The sequence below is a fragment of the Megalops cyprinoides genome, chromosome 11 (genome assembly GCF_013368585.1).
Source record: "Megalops cyprinoides isolate fMegCyp1 chromosome 11, fMegCyp1.pri, whole genome shotgun sequence".
Taxonomy (NCBI): domain Eukaryota; kingdom Metazoa; phylum Chordata; class Actinopteri; order Elopiformes; family Megalopidae; genus Megalops; species Megalops cyprinoides.
The window spans coordinates 6,476,624-6,496,357 of record NC_050593.1 but is presented as its reverse complement, the minus strand read 5'-3'; the positions used below and the strand labels follow the sequence as shown (position 1 = coordinate 6,496,357).

Sequence of the window (19,734 nt, the reverse complement as noted above, 5' to 3'; positions counted from 1 at the left end):
CCACATCCAGAAGATGTAAAACAACCACCAAAGTAAAACAGACACACCTCCATATTCCACAGAATTCTTCTCAACATGCCACTTATAGGTATGTCCATAAAGAGCCATTTTCTTTCCTCTGCCCATAAACTTTGTACGGTACCATACCGTGGTTTGTAAATCTGTGCTGTATTTTTATGTGACCTGGCTTCAAAAGAAGCTTCTTTGTTGTAACTCTTCATTCAACTCTCCAGACGAAGTAATGCATGATTACACATGATTTTTTCTCATTAGATGTTGTGAATAAATTTGACCATTGCATCTTTTAAGAAACGTCCAGCTGAGCGAATCTTGTTGCTTTGTGCAGTATTGGTAGAACTAAAAATGTTATAACTAAAAACTGTATTCTTATATATCGGTACTGGAATACAGACTTCAAACTCGGATTGCTTCTGTTGAGTCATGTCCTTTTACTACAGTTTGAACAAGAACATGAACACATTTGAAGGTTATTCTGTGTGGGTAATTTGTACAGCCATATGTATACATAAATACACGCATGCATAAGCACACAGACGTGTGTGTGTGTTCGTATTTATGCATATAGGAAAAAAACGAAAATGAGGGCCGAGGTGTGCGTCTTAATGAAAAAGAGAGAAATGAAAGCCAGGTAACAAAAACATTAATTATTTTTGGTGGGGTGTGCCCGTAAATACGTGTTAGCCTGCAGGAGGACACTGAGTGTGCTTTCGGCCCGTCAGTCTGTGCCAGCCAGCAGCGGCAGAAACAGCAGAACCAGCAGGGAGAATGTGAATTACTCACCTCTAATGTAATCAAGAACCTGCTCACTCTTACATGCAGAAAAAACACTCTTCTCAAAGCGCAAAAAAGGAGATTTTCTTCAGCATCTGAGGCCTCTGCCGTTGCTGTGAGACGGACCAAAATTTCAATTTTTTTAATTTGAAGGTCTTGGGCTGTTGAAATGGTGGTTGGCATGTATACTCTCACACTCACTGTAATGGAAGAGTCTGTGGAGTAGCTTCAGCAGACACTGCTGATTACAGACAGTGGTAATGATACTCACAACATTAACAGGAATAAGAAAATATAATGCGCAGGTTCTGGGGTCAGTCTAGAGTTGTGGAGGTGGGGTACAGAACACAAGGACTGAGGGGTGGGTGGGGTGGGACAAACTGTTCATGGGACAGCAGTGATTTTATTGGCTGATATCTGTTAGTGATTGAGAGTTCAAGACAGCCACACATATTACAGGGTTCATGAAGCCTCACTGTCCAGTAGCTGGACACACAGAAGTACACTGTATACAGTGTACACTGAAATACAGGCTGGACATGGCCTAATTCAAATAATGCGCCAAATTGCTCCAATAAAACCCTATCAAAAATGGCCTTCAGAAGTGGAAGTTTACTTTTCAGGGAGTTGTCAGATTTATTGATTAACGGTCATGGCATTATAAGGGTGTCAATAAGTTCAACACGGCCCATCTGTGAGCTCTCATTAACTCAACTGAGTAAAGAGGTCATGTTCTCTCAGAATAACCACAACACATCCTAGGTGCACAGCACTACCACAATATTCGCACAAGACGATAAGGCTGAAATACTGTAAATTGTCAGTGTTGTAACTGCTTGTGAGGTCAGCTCCTATCCCTTCTTCAAAAACATGTTTCCACACCGGCAAAGCAAGAGGCGCCTGCAATTTGTTCAAAGCCCGCCGAGTAATTTGACGAAATGAGAGCAATTATACTGGGCACTCAGTGCAATGGCTCCAATCACCATTTCAGCCTGATTTTCAGCTGCGAGAGGCAGCCGCAGAGGCGCTAACGCCCCCCTCACTCAAGCACACGGTGACTGAGGGGCTCTCCCCAGACAACAGCAGTACCCTTGTTATACCACTAGAAGGCACTAAAATGATCCCAATAGACGGGAGTCATCAAAACAGTCAACAATATAGTCATAGCCTCTGGGCAGTGCTCACTCATGCAGTGATTCCTCTGTGGATTGGGGGTGTGCCGCGTCATGTTTGAAGCATGTGTTTCTCCTGCTCTAGAACAGAGGGCTCGCTGCGTGGCCTGTGTGTGACTCTTATGGTAATCTCCACTGACAGAGGGCGGCACACTCTGCCAGCATCACCGTGTTAATCAGCAGGGACACGGACGAGCTGATATCAGAGGGCAGAGGGAGAGACAGAAAGAGAGAGAGAGAGAGAGTGAGAGAGAAAAAGAGAGAGAAAAAGAGAGAGAGAGAGAGAGACAGAGAGAGAGAGACAGAGAGAGAAAGAGAGAGAGGAAGAGGACAGAGAGAGAGAGAGAGTGAAAGAGAAGAGAGAGAGAGAGGAAGAGGACAGACAGAGAGAGAGTGAGAGAGAAGAGAGAGAGAGAGGGAGAGTGTGTGAGAGATAGACAGGAAGAGGACAGAGAGAGAGTGAGTAAAGGGAGACAGATCCCCTTAGTCAGCTGGTCCTGAACCTCACTACACTAACTGTGGAAAAACTGCATTCTCTGCTAGGAGAAGGACCACCGCAGTGCATTTCAGCCCGAGAGACACTGAGCTACCACCTGACTAATATACAAATGATAACAGATAGACATGTTTCACTCTTGAAGCTCATAGAATTGATGAGTCATTTAATAACTACAGTATTTAGCCTTTGTGTATGCTCACTGGTTTAGATTTGTAGTTGTTACATATTTGTTATTAATTTCTTTCTCTTTTTTGCATTGTGTGACCTGCTTTGTCAATGATTACAGAATGCATTTCATGCCAATAAGGCCAAATGAATTGGACTGAAATTGAATTGACATACAGAGGGAGGGGGAACAGGGAGAGGGAGAGAGAGAGAAAGAGGGAGGGAGATAGAGGAGACAAAGAGGATTGAAGACTGAGGTAGGGGAGCAAAGTAGGGGAGCATCTCCCAGTGGAGACTGGGAGAAACGGGTGAAGAAAATGAAGAGAGGTAGAGAAATAAGAGAGAGGGAGAAAGAGAGAGGAGGGAGAAAGGACGAGGGGGATAAGCTGCTCTCTCACCCTTTTGCACAAACACCCTCAGCACCCCGCATTTCATGCTAAATCTCTAAACACCCCGGCACCACACACATACACACACGCATACACACACACACACACACACAGGGAAGGCTGACACCCAGGGACACACGGGACGTGTTAGGGTGGCTTCTCTGCAGGGACTACCCCTAAGCTCTTAACCATCTTAAGATCAGGAAACTCCGCAGGCTCTGGGAGTTGGATCTGACTCAGCCAGAGCCCGAATGAGCGAGTTCCCTGCAGGGAGCCATGCATACAATGCGTGCAGCATTCTGTACAACAGTGCACTGTATGTTGTGAGACAGGAAGTGATGCGTGTGGCGTGTCACGGCATCGCAGGAAGTGGTACTCACCCTTCCACCCCAACCATCGTTTTCATCGGCTCTCTTCCTCCACCCATCTCGATTCATTCTGAAGTATCTGCAGAGAGGGAGAAGGAGGGAGAGGAAAAAACAAAGAGGCATTTTCTGAAAATGTCATTGTGCTTCGGCAACTGCAAGTGAGAGAGTGATTTTTTCATTTTAACTGCAGCTATATTACTCATACCATAAACCAAAAAATCAAAACAGCTTCAGTTGCACACCAGTGTACCATTTATGGGATGATGCTGGCCAGAAAAATCAAAAAGCAGGCAATGCAAGTCACCAGCAGTGCCCTGTCCCTCAAGAATGTTTACAACGAAAATTCATCCTTGACAACTGAACAGCACACCAGTGGATTACTTGGTACAGGTTTACAATCCTTGTTACTTAACGAAAAAACAAAGACGAGACCAGAGCTTTATTCTTACCGAATGCTGTTTTTGAAGGAGGGCCAGGAGAACCCTGCATAAAACACCACAGTAATTCAGTGACATTAATTTTCCTGCCTGGCAGTGTTGGTGAATGCAGGTCTACTGTGACTCATTACAATAACGCAGCTGCAGTTTCACCCAGCGCTCATGAGGGGGAAAGAAACCAGGGTCAACGCAATACGGAATATTCAAATACCACCTTAATATCTGGATGCTGGATATTTCAAATGTCAGATTAATCAAAATGCCACTGATAATCTCAATGAGCTGATCGCAAGGAGGCGGCTGGACAAAGAGGGAGCTGCTGATTTCTTCCCGCTGGCTTTGTGAGCAGGCAGCAGCTGTTCCAATTGCATGAAATGGCTGAAACATAAAGAGCAGTGCAAGATGCGCAGGATAGACCCTGTAATATACGTGCACCTGCCTACCGGAGATGCTCATCTATGACCTTGTTTGTTCAGAGGGCCTTTTTTAAACCGTGGACACACGGGGCACAGTTTCGGTGCCTGGCTGGGCAGCAGTGTGGCATGCAATAAAGGAACAGGGCCCGAAACCATAGGGTTGCAGGTTCAAATATCAGTGGGGGGTGGTGTTGTACCTTCAAGATGGGCACTTATGGTGAAAAACTTCAGTAAATATCCAGCTGTATGTGTGGATAGTATGTAAGCTATGCATGTCACTGTGGATGAGGATGAATCCTGTCTCAATAATACAATGCACCCACGGTGTCCTGTGTTAAAGAGCGAAGGCTGTTTCCAGCATCAGTGACACATCTCTCACCTGTCGGTGTCAGCCGTCACCACCCCACAGCCCTCTGAGAAGAGAGGGGTCGTAAACAACAGCACTGTGTCTAATAATAGCCGGTGCCGTTGTGATCGAGACCGTCTGTCTGGCACCCTGATGCAGGCTGTCCCACTTCCCCAGTTCTGCGCCTGTTCAGCCAGAGTGGACGAGAGCCGGACTCTCACACACACATCAATATAAACACACTTTCCCCCTTCTCTCAAGCCAGCTCAATTTGCCTGGTTTCTATTCAACAGCTTGGCATGAAACACACATCCTACATATTGCCAAGGAGTAGCAGACAATTCAGAAAGACACTAATAACTAAATAACTGACCCCAAACCTGCTCACCGCTTCCCTAACTGAGACCATTTACACAGATTTAAGCTTGTCATTATAAAATGATGGACACAGGCTTTAAGAATTTCTGTTTTATCATTCATTTGCTATTTCTTCCGTGTCACTTGATCTTTCTCTACTGCGCTCGCTCTCTTTCCACATCCTCATCTTGTTCCCTCTATCTTTGAGCCCCTTTTCTCTTTTTGGTTCCCTCCCTCTGTTCCTCCCTCCTTCCTGTCCCCGGGACATCCCGTCTCGGCACGAGGGCGGAGCCGCCGATGCTCTGGGGCGCGTTAAGGTTCCGCTGGACCCGCCTTCGGAGCGAGGATCGGAAGGGGGTCCGCCGTCTGCTCCCACCTGACAGACTGTCGAAGGGAGGGGCGCGAGAGAACGCCGCCGTCGGTGTGAAGCTGGCGCACACTGCTGCAGACTCCCCCTCTCTCCAGCTTCCTGTCCCCGCAGCCCTTCCGCTCCTCTCTCCTTCTCTCGCTCTCTTTCTCTCTGTCTGCTTTGCAGAACAGACTCTCCCCCTCCGCTTCTCTTAGTTCAGGATCTCTCAGTTCTCTTTCTCTCTACACTGCAGTACCGATTGGCTCTCTTAATGTACAAACTTGCTCTCTCTCCTCCTATACTGCAGTACAGTCATAACAGTGATCTCTCATCACCTGCTCTCTCAGTCACCCTCACTGTCTCTCTCTCTCTCTCCCGAGTTGCTCTTGTACTCTCTCTTTCTCTCTCTCCTGAGTTGCACCTGTAGTCTCTCTAACTTCCTTTCCCCCCTCCCGAGTTGCTCTCTCTTGCTTGCAGTGCCTCTCCTGAGTCTCCTGTGATGCTTTCTCTCTGCAGTAGAGCCTCTTTCATGTAAATATCTCCCACTGTGGAGACTTGCCATCTCTGTTCCCTGCTCTAATTAAGTCATAGACCCTCCCCACCCTGGGCCACCGGCGTCTCTGTCGTTTGTCAGACGCATCTCCATCATGCGTCATTCCATCCTCCTGATCCTCCACGGGCAACCCCAGATATTCCCCTGAGGGGCACAGCCCGGGGGCAGGATCTGGGACTGTGCGATCGAGGGGACGTGGCCGTTAACATTGTCAGTTAAATGACTAAATATCAGAGATCGAAGGGCAATACGTGTGCCCAATCGGGTCAGAAAACCCATGTGTCTAGCTACTGGATCCATTCAGAATTGCTACCGTCCTTGTGTTTGCAGGGTTTTGTGTTTCATCTGCAGCAGTCAGATAACAGCTTCTGCTGATTCACTTGCAGCTCATTTCCATGAAAACTGCTCTGCCGACCCACACCACAGGAGGCTGGAGCAGAGGGGAACTGGCATACGTGACCAATGAGGTTAAAGGTCGGTTTGGGCTGGCGGTGGAAGCCAAGGCAGTTTGGTGTGTCGTGACTGTAAAAAACAGAGCACACCGGCGTGTCAGGACATCACGTGTGGGTACAGGGGGGTGCGGACAGGCCCACATTCATAATGGGATATACATGCATCCAGAACATCCAAAACAAGAGGGAAGCTCTTTCAGCTTCACAGCACTTAACAGGAAGTGAAGTCTCTTACATTGCACAAACCAGGCATCTGTCATCCCGTTTAAAACTCATTTATTTAACCTTATTAAGCCCTGTTTGGAGGGGGTTCCTGGTTGGCAACTTTACAGTCATCTCCCAATAAGGTCTGTGTGCCAGTCTCTGAAAGACCTGCACCTCACCAGGGCCTGCCTGAGGTTCTGCTCCTACTGTCCGCCAATCACGGCGGGCAGCCAATCGCAGGCGAGAATTTCCCTGTTCCCCACATGCGTTGCTGTGGTCTTTCAGGCTGTCCCGGTACTCCTACACAAAGGGCTCAAAGGCTCCAGTGTGTAGCCCCCTCAGCCGCATATCTGCCCGGATACAGAGCTCCCCATGGCGAGTAGGGGATGGGAGGCTTCAGTCTCAGTGGTCCTTTGCTGGCTGACACGCTCGCTGCGGACTCTGGTTTAGTTAGCGCAGTCGCTCATTCTCTCCCTGTGGACTCTGGTTTAGTTAGCGCAGTCGCTCATTCTCTCGCTGCGGACTCTGGTTTAGTTAGCGCAGTCGCTCATTCTCTGACTGCGGACTCTGGTTTAGTTAGCGCAGTCGCTCATTCTCTCGCTGCGGACTCTGGTTTAGTTAGCGCAGTCGCTCATTCTCTCGCTGCGGACTCTGGTTTAGTTAGCGCAGTCGCTCATTCTCTCGCTGCGGACTCTGGTTTAGTGAGCGCAGTCGCTCATTCTCTCCCTGCGGACTCTGGTTTAGTGAGCGCAGTCGCTCATTCACTCGCTGCGGACTCTGGTTTAGTGAGCGCAGTCGCTCATTCTCTCCCTGCGGACTCTGGTTTAGTGAGTGCAGTCGCTCATTCTCTCGCTGAGGACTCTGGCTTGGTTAGCGCAGTCGCTCATTCTCTCGCTGCGGACTCTGGTTTAGTGAGCGCAGTCGCTCATTCTCTCGCTGCGGACTCTGGTTTAGTGAGCGCAGTCGCTCATTCTCTCCCTGCGGACTCTGGTTTAGTGAGCGCAGTCGCTCATTCACTCGCTGCGGACTCTGGTTTAGTGAGCGCAGTCGCTCATTCTCTCCCTGCGGACTCTGGTTTAGTGAGTGCAGTCGCTCATTCTCTCGCTGAGGACTCTGGCTTGGTTAGCCATTGGAGAGTTACAATCCGCCGCTTTCCCTGTGACGTCTGTGACCTCTCATGCAGCCCAGAACCGTTCAGGATGAACAAAGCTCCCAGGCTCTGGATTTGTGACCGGAGAGGCAGTCATTCTGGTTCCAGGGAGCAGACTGTGGGCTTCCCGGTTCATTAGTTGCGACCGCAGGGGCACGGTGGGGCGTGAGGGCAGGTTTGCAGAAAGGCACGGGACAGATGGCGGGGGGCGGGGGGGGGTGGCACAACAGGCCGGTTCCGGCGTTTTGCGGCTGACGCGGGCCGCGGAGACCGCTCTCCCTTCCTCTGAGAGAAGCGCCGCGCAACAGCAGGAGGCTAAACACTCGAACAAAAGAGCGCGCGTCTGGAGCGGAACCCCCGGCCCACGTGTTCCAGCACACCCCAAGCTCCGGATCGCTCAATGCCGCAGCTCTGCTAATCCCAGTGACTGAAGCACACAACCCGAGAGCGTATCATTACCACCGCGAGGAAGGGGCTTCCGCTGCGGAGAGCTGGCAGCACGGGCCGCAACACGAAACACGCTCGCAGCGCAAGGCTGGCTGACACCGGCCGGCATCGGCTGCAGACCCGCCAGCAGGGCGAGGGGGAGAGATTCCTGCAGGGGTCAGACTGGGTGAGAACTTCCGTGGGGAACTCGGACATGACAGACAGCTTCCGGAAGTTACTCTCTCTCTCTCTCGCACCCCAGTCTGAGTGCTGAGTCACAGCCAGCCTGTCGTTATAGCATACTCAAACCCCCCCTCCCATACGCTCCTCTCTTCTCCTCTCTCTCCTCTCCGTGTTCCCTCAGTCCCGCCTCACAGCCGCTGCTTCCCACAGCAGAATGGCAGCAATGGGCTGCAGGATAGAGTCCAGCATTTAGGCCTCCCATACCTGAGGAGTTACCGCGGCCGTGCCGCCACGGGCCCCGCCGTCCCGGAGCTGGGACTGTTCACGCAGCAGCGTCCGTAACGCTCAGCTAACGAGCTCCAGACCGCTCATCCCTTTTCCCTCAGGATAAGGGCGAAAGAGGCGCCTGCCCGAATCCCTCCCCCCTCGTCCCTCATCCCCTCGCCTTCTCTGGAAGGAGTGTGGCACTCTGCCAGCCATGCTGTCTGGCATCGGCACTCACTGGCACGCGCCACACATGCAGATAGAGAGGGATAGAGAGGGTGGGAGGGAGGGAGAGAGAGTGAGAGACAAAGAGAGAGAGACCGAGAAAGAGAGAGAGAGAAAGAGAAAGAGAGAGAGAGAAAGAGAGAGCAGGGGGCTCCAGAGGGGGCGGGTAAGGACGCCACAGATGAAAGGCACTGTACCGGGTAGTAAAAGGAAACCAAACAGCAGTGTCTGCCCTGCCATTTCCGCTGATGCTTGAGCATTCTTCTGCAGGCAGGTCTTGCACAGTCCAAACTGCACTACACAGAGCACGCTGCATTCGCGCAATCCAAACAGGCCTGAACATCGAAAGCACTGCCGTCTTACTAATCCCAAGTCATAAACACATTTGGGTTTGTCATTTCTGCTTAGAGAGGATAATGAAACCCCCTCGTACTCTGATTCGCTCCCAGACCAGAGTCTGCTTCGGTTGTCAAGTTTGGCCACGCAGAAATAACTCCCTCCATGAATACTCACGCGCAGGGATTACCGACCACACACACAGAGCCACACAGAACGACAGGACACAGCCCTGCTGAAAAGTGGTTCAAACAGTCTGCAGATGAACAGAAACAGAAAGGAACAGGAACAGAAGGGAAGAGGAGCAGAAAACTCAGTAAGAGTCAGCGGTGTGTACTTGCCTGGATCACTGTGGCACATGCCCCTCCTGACTCCAAGAGAGCAGGCAGCTGTCAATCACTCTCCCGCCCTCTGACACACGTGCTCACACTGTCGTGCTGAGGCCCCACAGGACTCCAAAGCCGGACGAAAACTAGACACTGACACCGCTGAGAGAGAGAGAGAGAGAGAGAGAGAGAGACAGAGACAAAGATGGAAAGAAAGAAAAAGATTGCAGTGAAGATCGATGCGCGATTCACTCCTCTGTGTAAAGCCCCTCTGACACACCCCCCTCCCATCTCTCCCTCCCTCTCTGCGACCCCGTGGCTAAGGCAGAACAGCACAGCTGTAAAGATCTGTCATTTTTCTCCCCGCCCCCCCTTCCCTCTGTCTGAACCATCTTACACTGCTGGAATTTCAGAGCTCAGCCTCTTAATGGCCATGAATCCCAAGAAGCGGCTGGTCGATGGATCGATCAGCGCACCTGTGGCGGTTTTCAGAGGCCCTCTGGACATGGCCCCAGTGCTCCGCGCAGCAGCTGACCGGCAGGTCCCTGCCCTCTGGGCCGATCCCCCAGCACGCCGGGCAATTAGCCCGCGTTATCGGGGGAGTCAGTGCGCCGAGTGCTCAGAGGGATCTCAATGCCATGCCTCCGCTAACAGTCACTTTCCCCCAACACAGGCCCCGCCTCCTCCCCCCACCCAGGCCAACCCCTGCAACACTGCAGACTTGATCAATCACTTCCTGACTCCTTTGTCTTTCAGCTTCATCTCGCGCGCTTTGAAACTCCGCCACTCTCGCCTCGCAGAGAAGGGGCGCTCAAAGCCACCGGTAGACAGGCGTCCGAAAAATTGCCCGCATGGCTCTCATGTCCAGGCCCAAAACGATCCTCTGCCAGGCCCAACAGAATCACAGCTGGGTGGATAAGGGAGACAGTTTTGCATCCAGTGTCATTTAAACTGTCTGCTGCTAAGAACATAGCTGAGTCCCCGACGTGCTGTTATCACACAGTGTCGGAGAGTGACAACGCACTCACGGCAGGGTGCTGGGAGCTTCAGTGCGTGGGGGCTGTGTGGGACAGTGCTGGAGTGCAATAGGCAGACAGGCACAGCAGTACCATCAGAACAGCGGCAAAAACCACGGCGACAAGCCATGGGCAGTTCGGCGAGTAAAAAGACCGACTGGGGTCTCTTTGTACTTCAGGCACCATAGGAATTCGGGACTCTCATCAAATGATGCCTGCTCTCTTCACCCACTCCCCCCTCTCCCACCAGTCTTCCATTAAGCAAGGGCATGTGTGTCTGTGCTGAGGCAAATTAACCTCAATCGATTGGCGGGGCGACCCCCTTGCCTGACCAAACGTGCCCCTGCAGGGAGGCAGGTTAATGCGCTGATTCCTAAATGCCTTCCTCCTGCTCCTGGGGGGCCCCTGAGCCCTCCTGTCACACACCCCCTGGCAGAAAGCCCCCTGATTGCTCATTACTAAACAAAGGGGCACAGAGAGGGCGCGGCAGGGGGAGACTCTCATTGGCAGTCTCGCCTCCCCGACACTGATACAGATCACAGCTGACTATGAGCACAGGGCACAGAGGACAGAGGATAGGGCACATGGCACAGGGCAGAGAGTATACAGCAAAGGGCTCTGCGTACAAAGCACAGAAAAGAGTAAAGGGCACAGGGTATAGAGTATAGGGTAAAGGGCAAAGGGTGCAGAATACAGAGTAAAGGACACAGGGTATAGAGTATAGGGTAAAGGGCACAGGGTACAGAATACAGAGTAAAGGACACAGGGTATAGAGTATAGGGTAAAGGGCACAGGGTACAGAGTAAAGGACACAGGGCATAGAGTATAGGGTAAAGGACACAGGGTATAGAGTATAGGGTAAAGGACACAGGGTATAGAGTATAGGGTAAAGGGCACAAGGTACAGAGTAAAGGGCACAGGGTATAGAGTATAGGGTAAAGAACACAGGGTATAGAGTATAGGGTAAAGGGCACAGGGTATAGAGTATAGGGTAAAGGGCACAGGGTACAAAGTATAGGGTAAAGGGCACAGGGTACAGAGTAAAGGGCACAGGGTATAGAGTATAGGGTAAAGGGCACAGGGTATAGAGTATAGGGTAAAGGGCACAGGGTACAGAGTAAAGGGCACAGAGCATAGAGTATAGAGTAAAGGGCACAGGGTATAGAGTAAAGGGTAAAGAGTACAGGGTCTAGAGTATGAAGTAAAGGGCACAGAGTATAGGGTATGAAGTAAAGGGCACAGGGTATAGAGTAAAGGGCACAGAGCATAGAGTACAGAGTAAAGGGCACAGAGCATAGAGTATGAAGTAAATGGCACAGGGTATAGAGTATAGGGTAAAGGGCACAGAGTATAGGGTAAAGGGCACAGGGTATAGAGTACAGGGTACAAGGCACAGGGTACAGAGTATGGAATAACAGCTTAAAGGTCAGAAAGTAAAAATTAAGAAGAGAATGATCATAACTGTTCAAAAAGGGTAGAAATGAAATTATACCGGCTGTCTCGCAAGAAATGCTGCCCCTGTTACTTCTTTTCAAGGACAGAAACATAGTTTTGGATCTAGACCAAAAGCTGTTTTCTTTTGAGGCTGTTCCATTCCACAATAACTCCAATTTCAGTCAACTGCAGTTTAGTAAATCAATTAGAGTTTGGTAAAATCGAAACACAGAAACCTACCAGTTTTTTAACAGTCAAACTGAGTGTCAAACTAACCACTTTTGGGTTTTTAAAGAGGAAAAACAAAATGTAGTGCACAGTCAACCCGGTGCAAAAACTTGTTTTCGAGTGAGAGTTTCAGCGGAGGAAGACCCATTCAGCACATGTCGGCATTACGATAAGCGAAGACCCAGAGCCGGCAGCATTTTCGTCTTCGTAAATGATCCCGATTGACTTTTCACTGATCCGGCTGGCAGCTCTCGAGAAACGGGAAAGCCTCTCAGCCGTCACTTTGCTCCCAATTTTCATCCGTACCCTGCCGAGCACGAGAGCCTTAATCCTCGCTGTGGAGCGTCCCGCTCATCCCTTTCAGGGGAGGCTCGAAATGAGTGTCCCAGGCCTGAACAACGAGAGGCATGTTACCAAGGTCTCGAGCCCATGGCAATCTGGGGGCTCTGCACAATGAACAGCAAAGCTTTGGAAGGTAGGGAGCTGACAAGAAGATGTCAGATGACACCAGGGCCATTGATCAGCATGCCGTTCTAAAAACACTCCTTTTTAAAGATGTGGAAACTCAAAATGCACTAATGCTAGCAACAGCTACTATTAATTGTTAACTGTTGATCACTGATGCATTAGTACTAATCCCCCTTAGACAACAGGCCTTCGACCGGTTTTCTTCTGTATAACACTTCTTTTTAAGAAGGGTTATAAAATGTCCTTTGAGGACATGATCTGGCTCCAGATGACCAAGTCTGATTACAGACACAAGAAAATATATCAGCTGGTTTAGAGGTAAGGTACAATATAATAAATTCTGATTTTTCACTGTTACGCCCCTTGGAGTAACAGCTGTCCCTGTTTTCAGTATTCTCCTAAAAATGTGATCTTAGCCCTGTGTTAAACGCCTCATGCCTGGAGACATTCTGCAAATCAGTTTGAAGTGGGGAAGAAAGAATCGTTCAATTTTGGGGTTTGGGGGAAGGGAGGCGGGGCTGCAATCAGACAGACACACGCAGCCTGGGAACTGAGGAGTCGAAAATTGCCTGTCGAACAGACAGACAGATGGGTAGCGGGTCAGGAGAGAGGCTGCGAATCAGTCTTAATTCCAAGCGGCAGCGGTGTGCCCGTGTTCTCCGCTCCACCTGCCAAATGCACCCAGAACCAGGAGCTGGACCCGCATCAAGCTGTCAGTCCTGCTGTGTTGCGTTTAAATGGCTCCCCAGGGAAACGCAAATCACCCACAGCTGGGAGATCGCAGGTGCCACTGTCTGACTGGGCCCGGGGGGGGGGGGGGGGGGGGGGGGCAGACTACAGGGATGGGGCTGCTGAGTTGGTTGATTGCACCTGGAGCGACTGACTTAGCGCCAGCCTGTGCCAGCCATCTATGACCTGCAGCTGTGTAAGGGTGGCAATCTGGAGATAAAGCTCAGCCAGTTCATCCTCTGTGACATTACACATTTCTGCAAAGCAAAGCCTCCCCAGATATGGCCACATAAACTGCTTACATGCAACCGCAGCTCCATTCACAGAATGGTGCTCCCCAACATGAATCAGTTAGGCTCCCAAATGGCTCAACAGGCAAGTCACTGATCCTGAGCATCGGCTGAGCCCTAAGGCCTGGGTTCAAAACCAGTTGTGTCATCCGATGATATCAGCAGAGTAGTGCCTACTGTCCAATTACAGCCCATTTCACTATGGTGCATCATGTGACTTGTAGTGTGAAACACTGAATTGGCTGTGTGTGTGAGTGTGTAGTATGGTTTGCTTTGTAAACCTTCTGAGGTCCCATTTGACAGCCCTCCCCTACAACTGCTCCCTTCTCTCCATCATGCTTTCCTTTAACCAAAATCATCCCTCCATATTCGGAATCCAAGCGAAATACCACAGACAGTCGCAATAGCATACAGGACTAAATCACACAGAGGGTCACAGCAGCATACAGGACTAAATCACACAAAGAGTCACAGCAGCATACAGGACTAAATCACAGAGTTATAGCAGGATATGGGACCAAATGACACAGAGAGCTACAGCAACATAAGGGACTAAATCACACAAAGAGTCACAGCAGCATATAGATTTAAATCACACAGTGGGAATGCCAGCAGAACTGGCCTTCTGCCTCTCTTGTGCAATATCTCCACGCAGGCCGGTTTGATTACTTTTAAGTACTTCAATACACGCACACACTGTGGCGGACGTTTTGGAAAAGACATAGGACAATTCTTTTCTTATTACACCCCTGTGTCAGGCGTGGTGGGAACGGCTTAAGTGGCAGTACATGATCGGTGTGATCACCGTAACCAGAGACACGACAGGCACAGACTCAGGTCTGTCTGCCACCTTTTCCCCTGGGTCTGCTAACAGCAGGTTGTCTGACAACTACCGCGGAGGTCAGAGACCCCAACTCAGCGGAAGGCGTCATGCGTCAAGATACAGCGCAACAGATGTAGACACGTTCTTCTGGCGTAAACAACTCACAGAGGAATCTCACGTTAGGTTATTTACCCACGGCAAGGCCAAAGTCATACAAGCTGTGGCACAAAGAATTAACTGCATTTTAATGCGTTCGGGCTTTTACAACGCACTGCGAGCGAATCGGAATCACAACTCAGTACGTAGTACTGGAAGTATTCCATACTCTTCAAAGAAGTGCATGGTTATCAAACCGGTCGAAGGCTCTCTACAAAGACCAATAAAATATACGTACCTCGAAATCTGACGACAATCTTGTGCAATTATTTAAAAACTTGCAAATTTATTGGGACGGTAGGGTCAAGTCAATCTGAATTAATCCATTGAATCACTGTACTGTCTATCGAAAGCCGAGAGTGCATTGCTACGTAATTAGATGATTACTTCTAAACTGAAAACATGTATTGCTAGATCACTCCAAACATCGCAGTCTATTTCGCAAGTTCTCAGATTCCGCAGAATGACAATACATAAACAAGACTATGTCGTCCCTCAGTCGCAGAGGCAAGAGAAGCCAGTCGTAGCAGCAATACCTTTACTATGTGGAAGAGGCAAACTGTAGGCTACAGTTACATTGCAGCTGGTTATATTTTAAAGAACTGTACACGAGGTCGTCTGGGTCAAAACGCTAGACCGCTCTGCTCTTATGACAGCGTATGCACTGCGTCGGGGAAACAGGCGGTGTTGCAGCCCAACAGCACGCAACCCCCCACCCCCAGCCCGCTCTATATAGCTGTACAAAGTGAGAGACACTGCCACTCCGGACGCGTAACATTAGATAATCTAGTTGCTCATTTTCCGAGGCAGTTGATCGCCGTAATTCCGTAAACGCCTTCTGCACACATCTTGCTAAAACACGTTCATGACTTAATTCTCCCTTATCCTGGCTCGTACCCTGCAGCCTGACACCTACCGCAACGCTCTTTAGCGTCGCATGCAACACGCCGGACTAGTATCTTTAACTATGATCAATCTCATCAGCGTGTTGTCCCTTCATGTTGTGCTTGCTGGTACGGCCCCATGTGATTCGACTACTGTCGTGGGATAGACCGGAGTCCAGAAAACCGGTCTGATTCATACAGCGACATACAAACTAGGCAGGTGGCAGTGAAACTTAAGGCTTTAAGTCCGGGCAAGTTAGCTAACTGGCTAGCTACACCTGTGACAACCAAAACAAATGTCACACGGTCCCCAAACCATGCACCGGATATTTCAAGTAACAGCTACGCAAGCAATAAACTGCGCTGTATGTGAGTTAGCATGTGCCATATATCTTGTTGGAAACTATGTTATATGCAGAGCATGGCAGCGATATTCCCGTACTGTATAGCCACTGGCTAGTCAGCTGCTAAACAAAACGAAGAAACCCGTTCTCACCTCTTTCTTCCTCTCTTCTGTTCGCTTCTTGATCAGAGCAAGACGATCATCGCTGAGTCTATTCGTTCTCTTTTCAGCACAACCGTTGTGGTATTTTCAAATGCCTTTTTAGTTTACAAACGTTGTCTTTGTCTTTTGAGGTATTCCGATTTTGGCATATTCTCGTGGCTCCTCCAGAATCAAACCAAAGACCACTAGCGATTAGCTTTTCTGCCTCTCCATTTCCAACCGCTAAGTCTGCCTGCCTGCGTCCCGGCTCCTCCTCTAGTCCCTTTCTGCCTCGGATCCTCCTCCCTGCCGGGTCACACAGTTGACAGCCACACACTGCCGTGGGCTGGTTTCACGACGCCTCCCTGCGGCAACTTCGTTATATTGCACTTGACGCAGCGTCGTAGTGGATGCAGGTTTTGACCCTCCCCCTCGCCGCCTCTCTTCTGTGGTCCGGCGATTCATTGACGGGACTGCCCCTGTTATTGGCTGAATGTCGCCTCCCCTCCCATTTCTATTTGCTTTCTCCCCCATCAGTCAAGTTCATGATCAGACTGTTAAGAGCACCAAAATGCAACAATGAGCCTTCCTGGATAGGCTACAGTATTTTTCACGTCGACGGAGCGCACTGGCACTAATACTGAATGTATGCAGAATGTCATCAAATGCTGGATTGTCGCCAGAATCCATAAGAAAGCCCTCACTACGTCCTTCAAATACAGTTATTTAAACGTTGCGGTATATTGATTATTTTGAACACGGACTGCCATATTATGCTTTAGTTGGATTAGTATTTCCTAATGTTTAACAGTAAAAAACTGAGTTGCGACGGATCGAGACAAAGGCCTTTTGAAATGTAACGGTCGACTGTAGCCCGTTTTTGTCTCGATTCAGTGTCCTCAAAAACCCCGGCACGTTGCGACGGATTCTGACGCATGGCAGTCTGCAGCCGCCTCGAGGGGAATGGTACAGAACGGAGAGTATTGGTTGGGCTGCACATGCCTGCAGATACATACGGGATAGTCAAGGGGGAAATTCGAGACGCCGCAACGGCGCGTATAGCTCCGAAAGTACAGCGTGTCCCGTTATATGCTTGCTCCCGACCTTACCTTATGTGACATTCATATCTAGGCCGAGTTTACCCCCCCGCTGAAATACTGAATATTACAGCAGTGTATAAATAAATAACAGCTGGAATATACGTCTCTCCAAGATAATATGGGTGTTAATACAAATGCTTTGTTGATTTGAGTTGTAGGCTATACTCTCTAAGCAAGAAAGAATTTTAGAACCCCCTACCACCACTCCCAACGCACACATACCTTGTTCATCTTGTGCTCCGTGGAACATGGCAACTTTTATTCCATGTTTATCTGGAACTTGCTCAAATCACACTCAGAAATCATTTTATAGAATAAAGAATTCACTTTACAGAACAAATTTACTATATTATAGAATCTAAAAGGATATTCTGTGTCAATTATATATATGTAATTTCGAGGTCCAAACGGGTCAAGATCTAGAAGGATTAAGATACCATTTCAAGCAGGCTTGAAATATGGTTGCCATATTCAACACACAACTGCTGAAAGGTGTGCAGAAAATGTTGCTTTCAAAGGTATATTCAATGGCTTATGTGCATGCGTTTCCATTACAACTGGCCCAACAACTGTTATTTTGAACCTAATTTACATACGCATAAATGCTGCATGACGGTGGCCATTTTGTTTGATGCAGGCATCTGTGGGTAACTTTCAAAGAAAAATGCCCACAGAAAAAATTAGTGAAATTCACTTGTCAATATGTCAAATATCTTTGAGAGCATGTGGTTTGTGGCAGAAATGTGTGTATGTGTGAGTGTGTTTGTGTGTGTGTGTGTGTGTGTGTGTGCGTGTGTGTGTGTGTGTGTGTGTGTGTGTTGGAGGCTTGCATTCGTCTCACTTTAGCACTCCTGGACAGCTGCACATATTGTCGCTTAGAAAATTCTTGAAGGGACTGACAACCAAACATTTAAACTTACTAAGAAGCCATTTTCCTCTGACAACTCTGTCATAGAATGCCATTGTTGATAGATGCTGAGTAAGGATAGTGTCTCAAAGTGGGCCTTATAAGTCTTTGCCCCTCTTCCCCCTCCTCTGAACATTCATGCTCTCACCTGCCCTTTTAGTGACATCAGAAAATGCTCAGCTTTAAGGACCTCTGGTGAAAGGGTTAGTGAAAAGGGGGCAGTTTGGGACACCCCCTTTTTGTGAGAACACCTCCCATAGCTCCCTCTGGTCTTACCTAATTTTGTGATTCACCTGTATGGATTTTACAGACATTTTTACAAAGTGTCAGGGAAAAAACAACAATTAAAAAATAATGACAGTAAGAAGCCTGTACACAATAGATGTGTGGCACCCTAACTGGAAGAGACTGGTTCAGTAATGACTCAAGGAGTCTGTTCTGCCAAGGGAGATTGGGCCCTCTAGCGAGTATTGGACTCATTTTATGAACTAAAGTGGTGTGTGTCAGTCACAGAGTTGAACACTTGGATTTAGACCACTACAGCACTGAACTCTGTCTGGCCTGGAAACTGCTGTTACTAATGTCATATTCAGAACACCTCTTCCAATGCTAATAGGGTTTAGAGGCCTCATTGTTTAAATGCAAGGTTTAAACCCCTGCTATGTTTATAACTATTGGCCAAACCATATCCATTAAGCTTGTTTGTGAGCATAACCTGCTATGCAACCACTTGCAAGGACATAACTGTCTGTCAAAGACCAGAAGATTTTATCATTCTTTAATAAAAATATGACTCACAGATAACAAGCTTTCCTCATAAATTGCCTAATAGATCTGTATAACACATTTCTGAATAATATGACATTGGTTGCCATGGCTCCTGAGTGAAAAAGATCACAGAGGTGAAAAAGAGAGAAGAAATATTCTTAAGAAATTATCATGTTAAAGGTGGACAGTTTATGAATAAAAGTTTATTCCCTCTTCAGCACAACCGCCGTGGCCGAACACTCTTGACCCCTTTAGGGTGGCATCTGCTTTGGAGCTCACCGCTTCCCCCCTGAGGTAATGAGTTGGATCACCGCAATCACACATGTGCAATCAAATCTAACAGGATGATTTTTCCACATACTACCCATAAATGCTTTCAAGTAAATAGGCTACAACATTCACAGTTTTGCAGAGGGGCAATTCTTATTTTATATTTTTATGTGTCTCTTTCAGTTTTTTAATTTTGATTTTTTAATTTTATATTAATATGATTGTGAATTCATTTAAGCAGTCAGAAATATGCTTCTGGCAGACTGAAAGAGAGGCAGCTGTCCCACAATCAGCCTGGGACCTCAGATAGAGCTGTTACATATGAACATCACACCACAGGCAATATTGTTGGGGGGTATGGACTGGATTATCGACAAGGTTATGAATGAAAATAACAATAGGAAAGAACATCAGGTAAAGCCTTGAACTTGAACTACCAGCCAAAGAGCGTGCCAGTCCACACACAGACCAGATAAGAGTGGACGGCATGCTTGCTATAACACAGCTGCATGATTAACGGCCTCAGCACATTGTTCCAGGAAGCCGAGCCTTTATTCCATCCCATAATGAGGCCACAGACCAGCCAACTTTGCATGTAGAGTGGGCGCCTTCATTCTGTCCCTCGTTTATGTGGAGTTTCACTGCATCTGTCTGACAGTGTGTGGCTCTCACCTCATTGGCTGCACTTCTGTTGCTATGGTTTCAAATTGCTGATGGTGAAGCCAGGGACTGTAGCCGTTTTTTGATTGGCCATGAAGGCATCTGTAG

General features: G+C 48.6%; 1 protein-coding gene across 1 annotated transcript in view; it reads right to left on the bottom strand.

Moving 5' to 3' along the window:
• Positions 1–16,158, bottom strand: part of rev1 (REV1 DNA directed polymerase) — a 35,908-nt gene extending 19,750 nt beyond the window's left edge. The window contains exons 1-2 of the mRNA XM_036540519.1: positions 15,934–16,158; positions 3,398–3,464 (exon numbers count right to left, since the gene is read on the bottom strand). Of these exons, the coding sequence (XP_036396412.1) occupies positions 3,398–3,454 (57 nt within the window). The 5' untranslated portion in view covers positions 3,455–3,464; positions 15,934–16,158. The remainder of the gene's footprint in view (positions 1–3,397; positions 3,465–15,933) is intronic.
• Between the last annotated feature and the right edge of the window lie 3,576 nt (positions 16,159–19,734).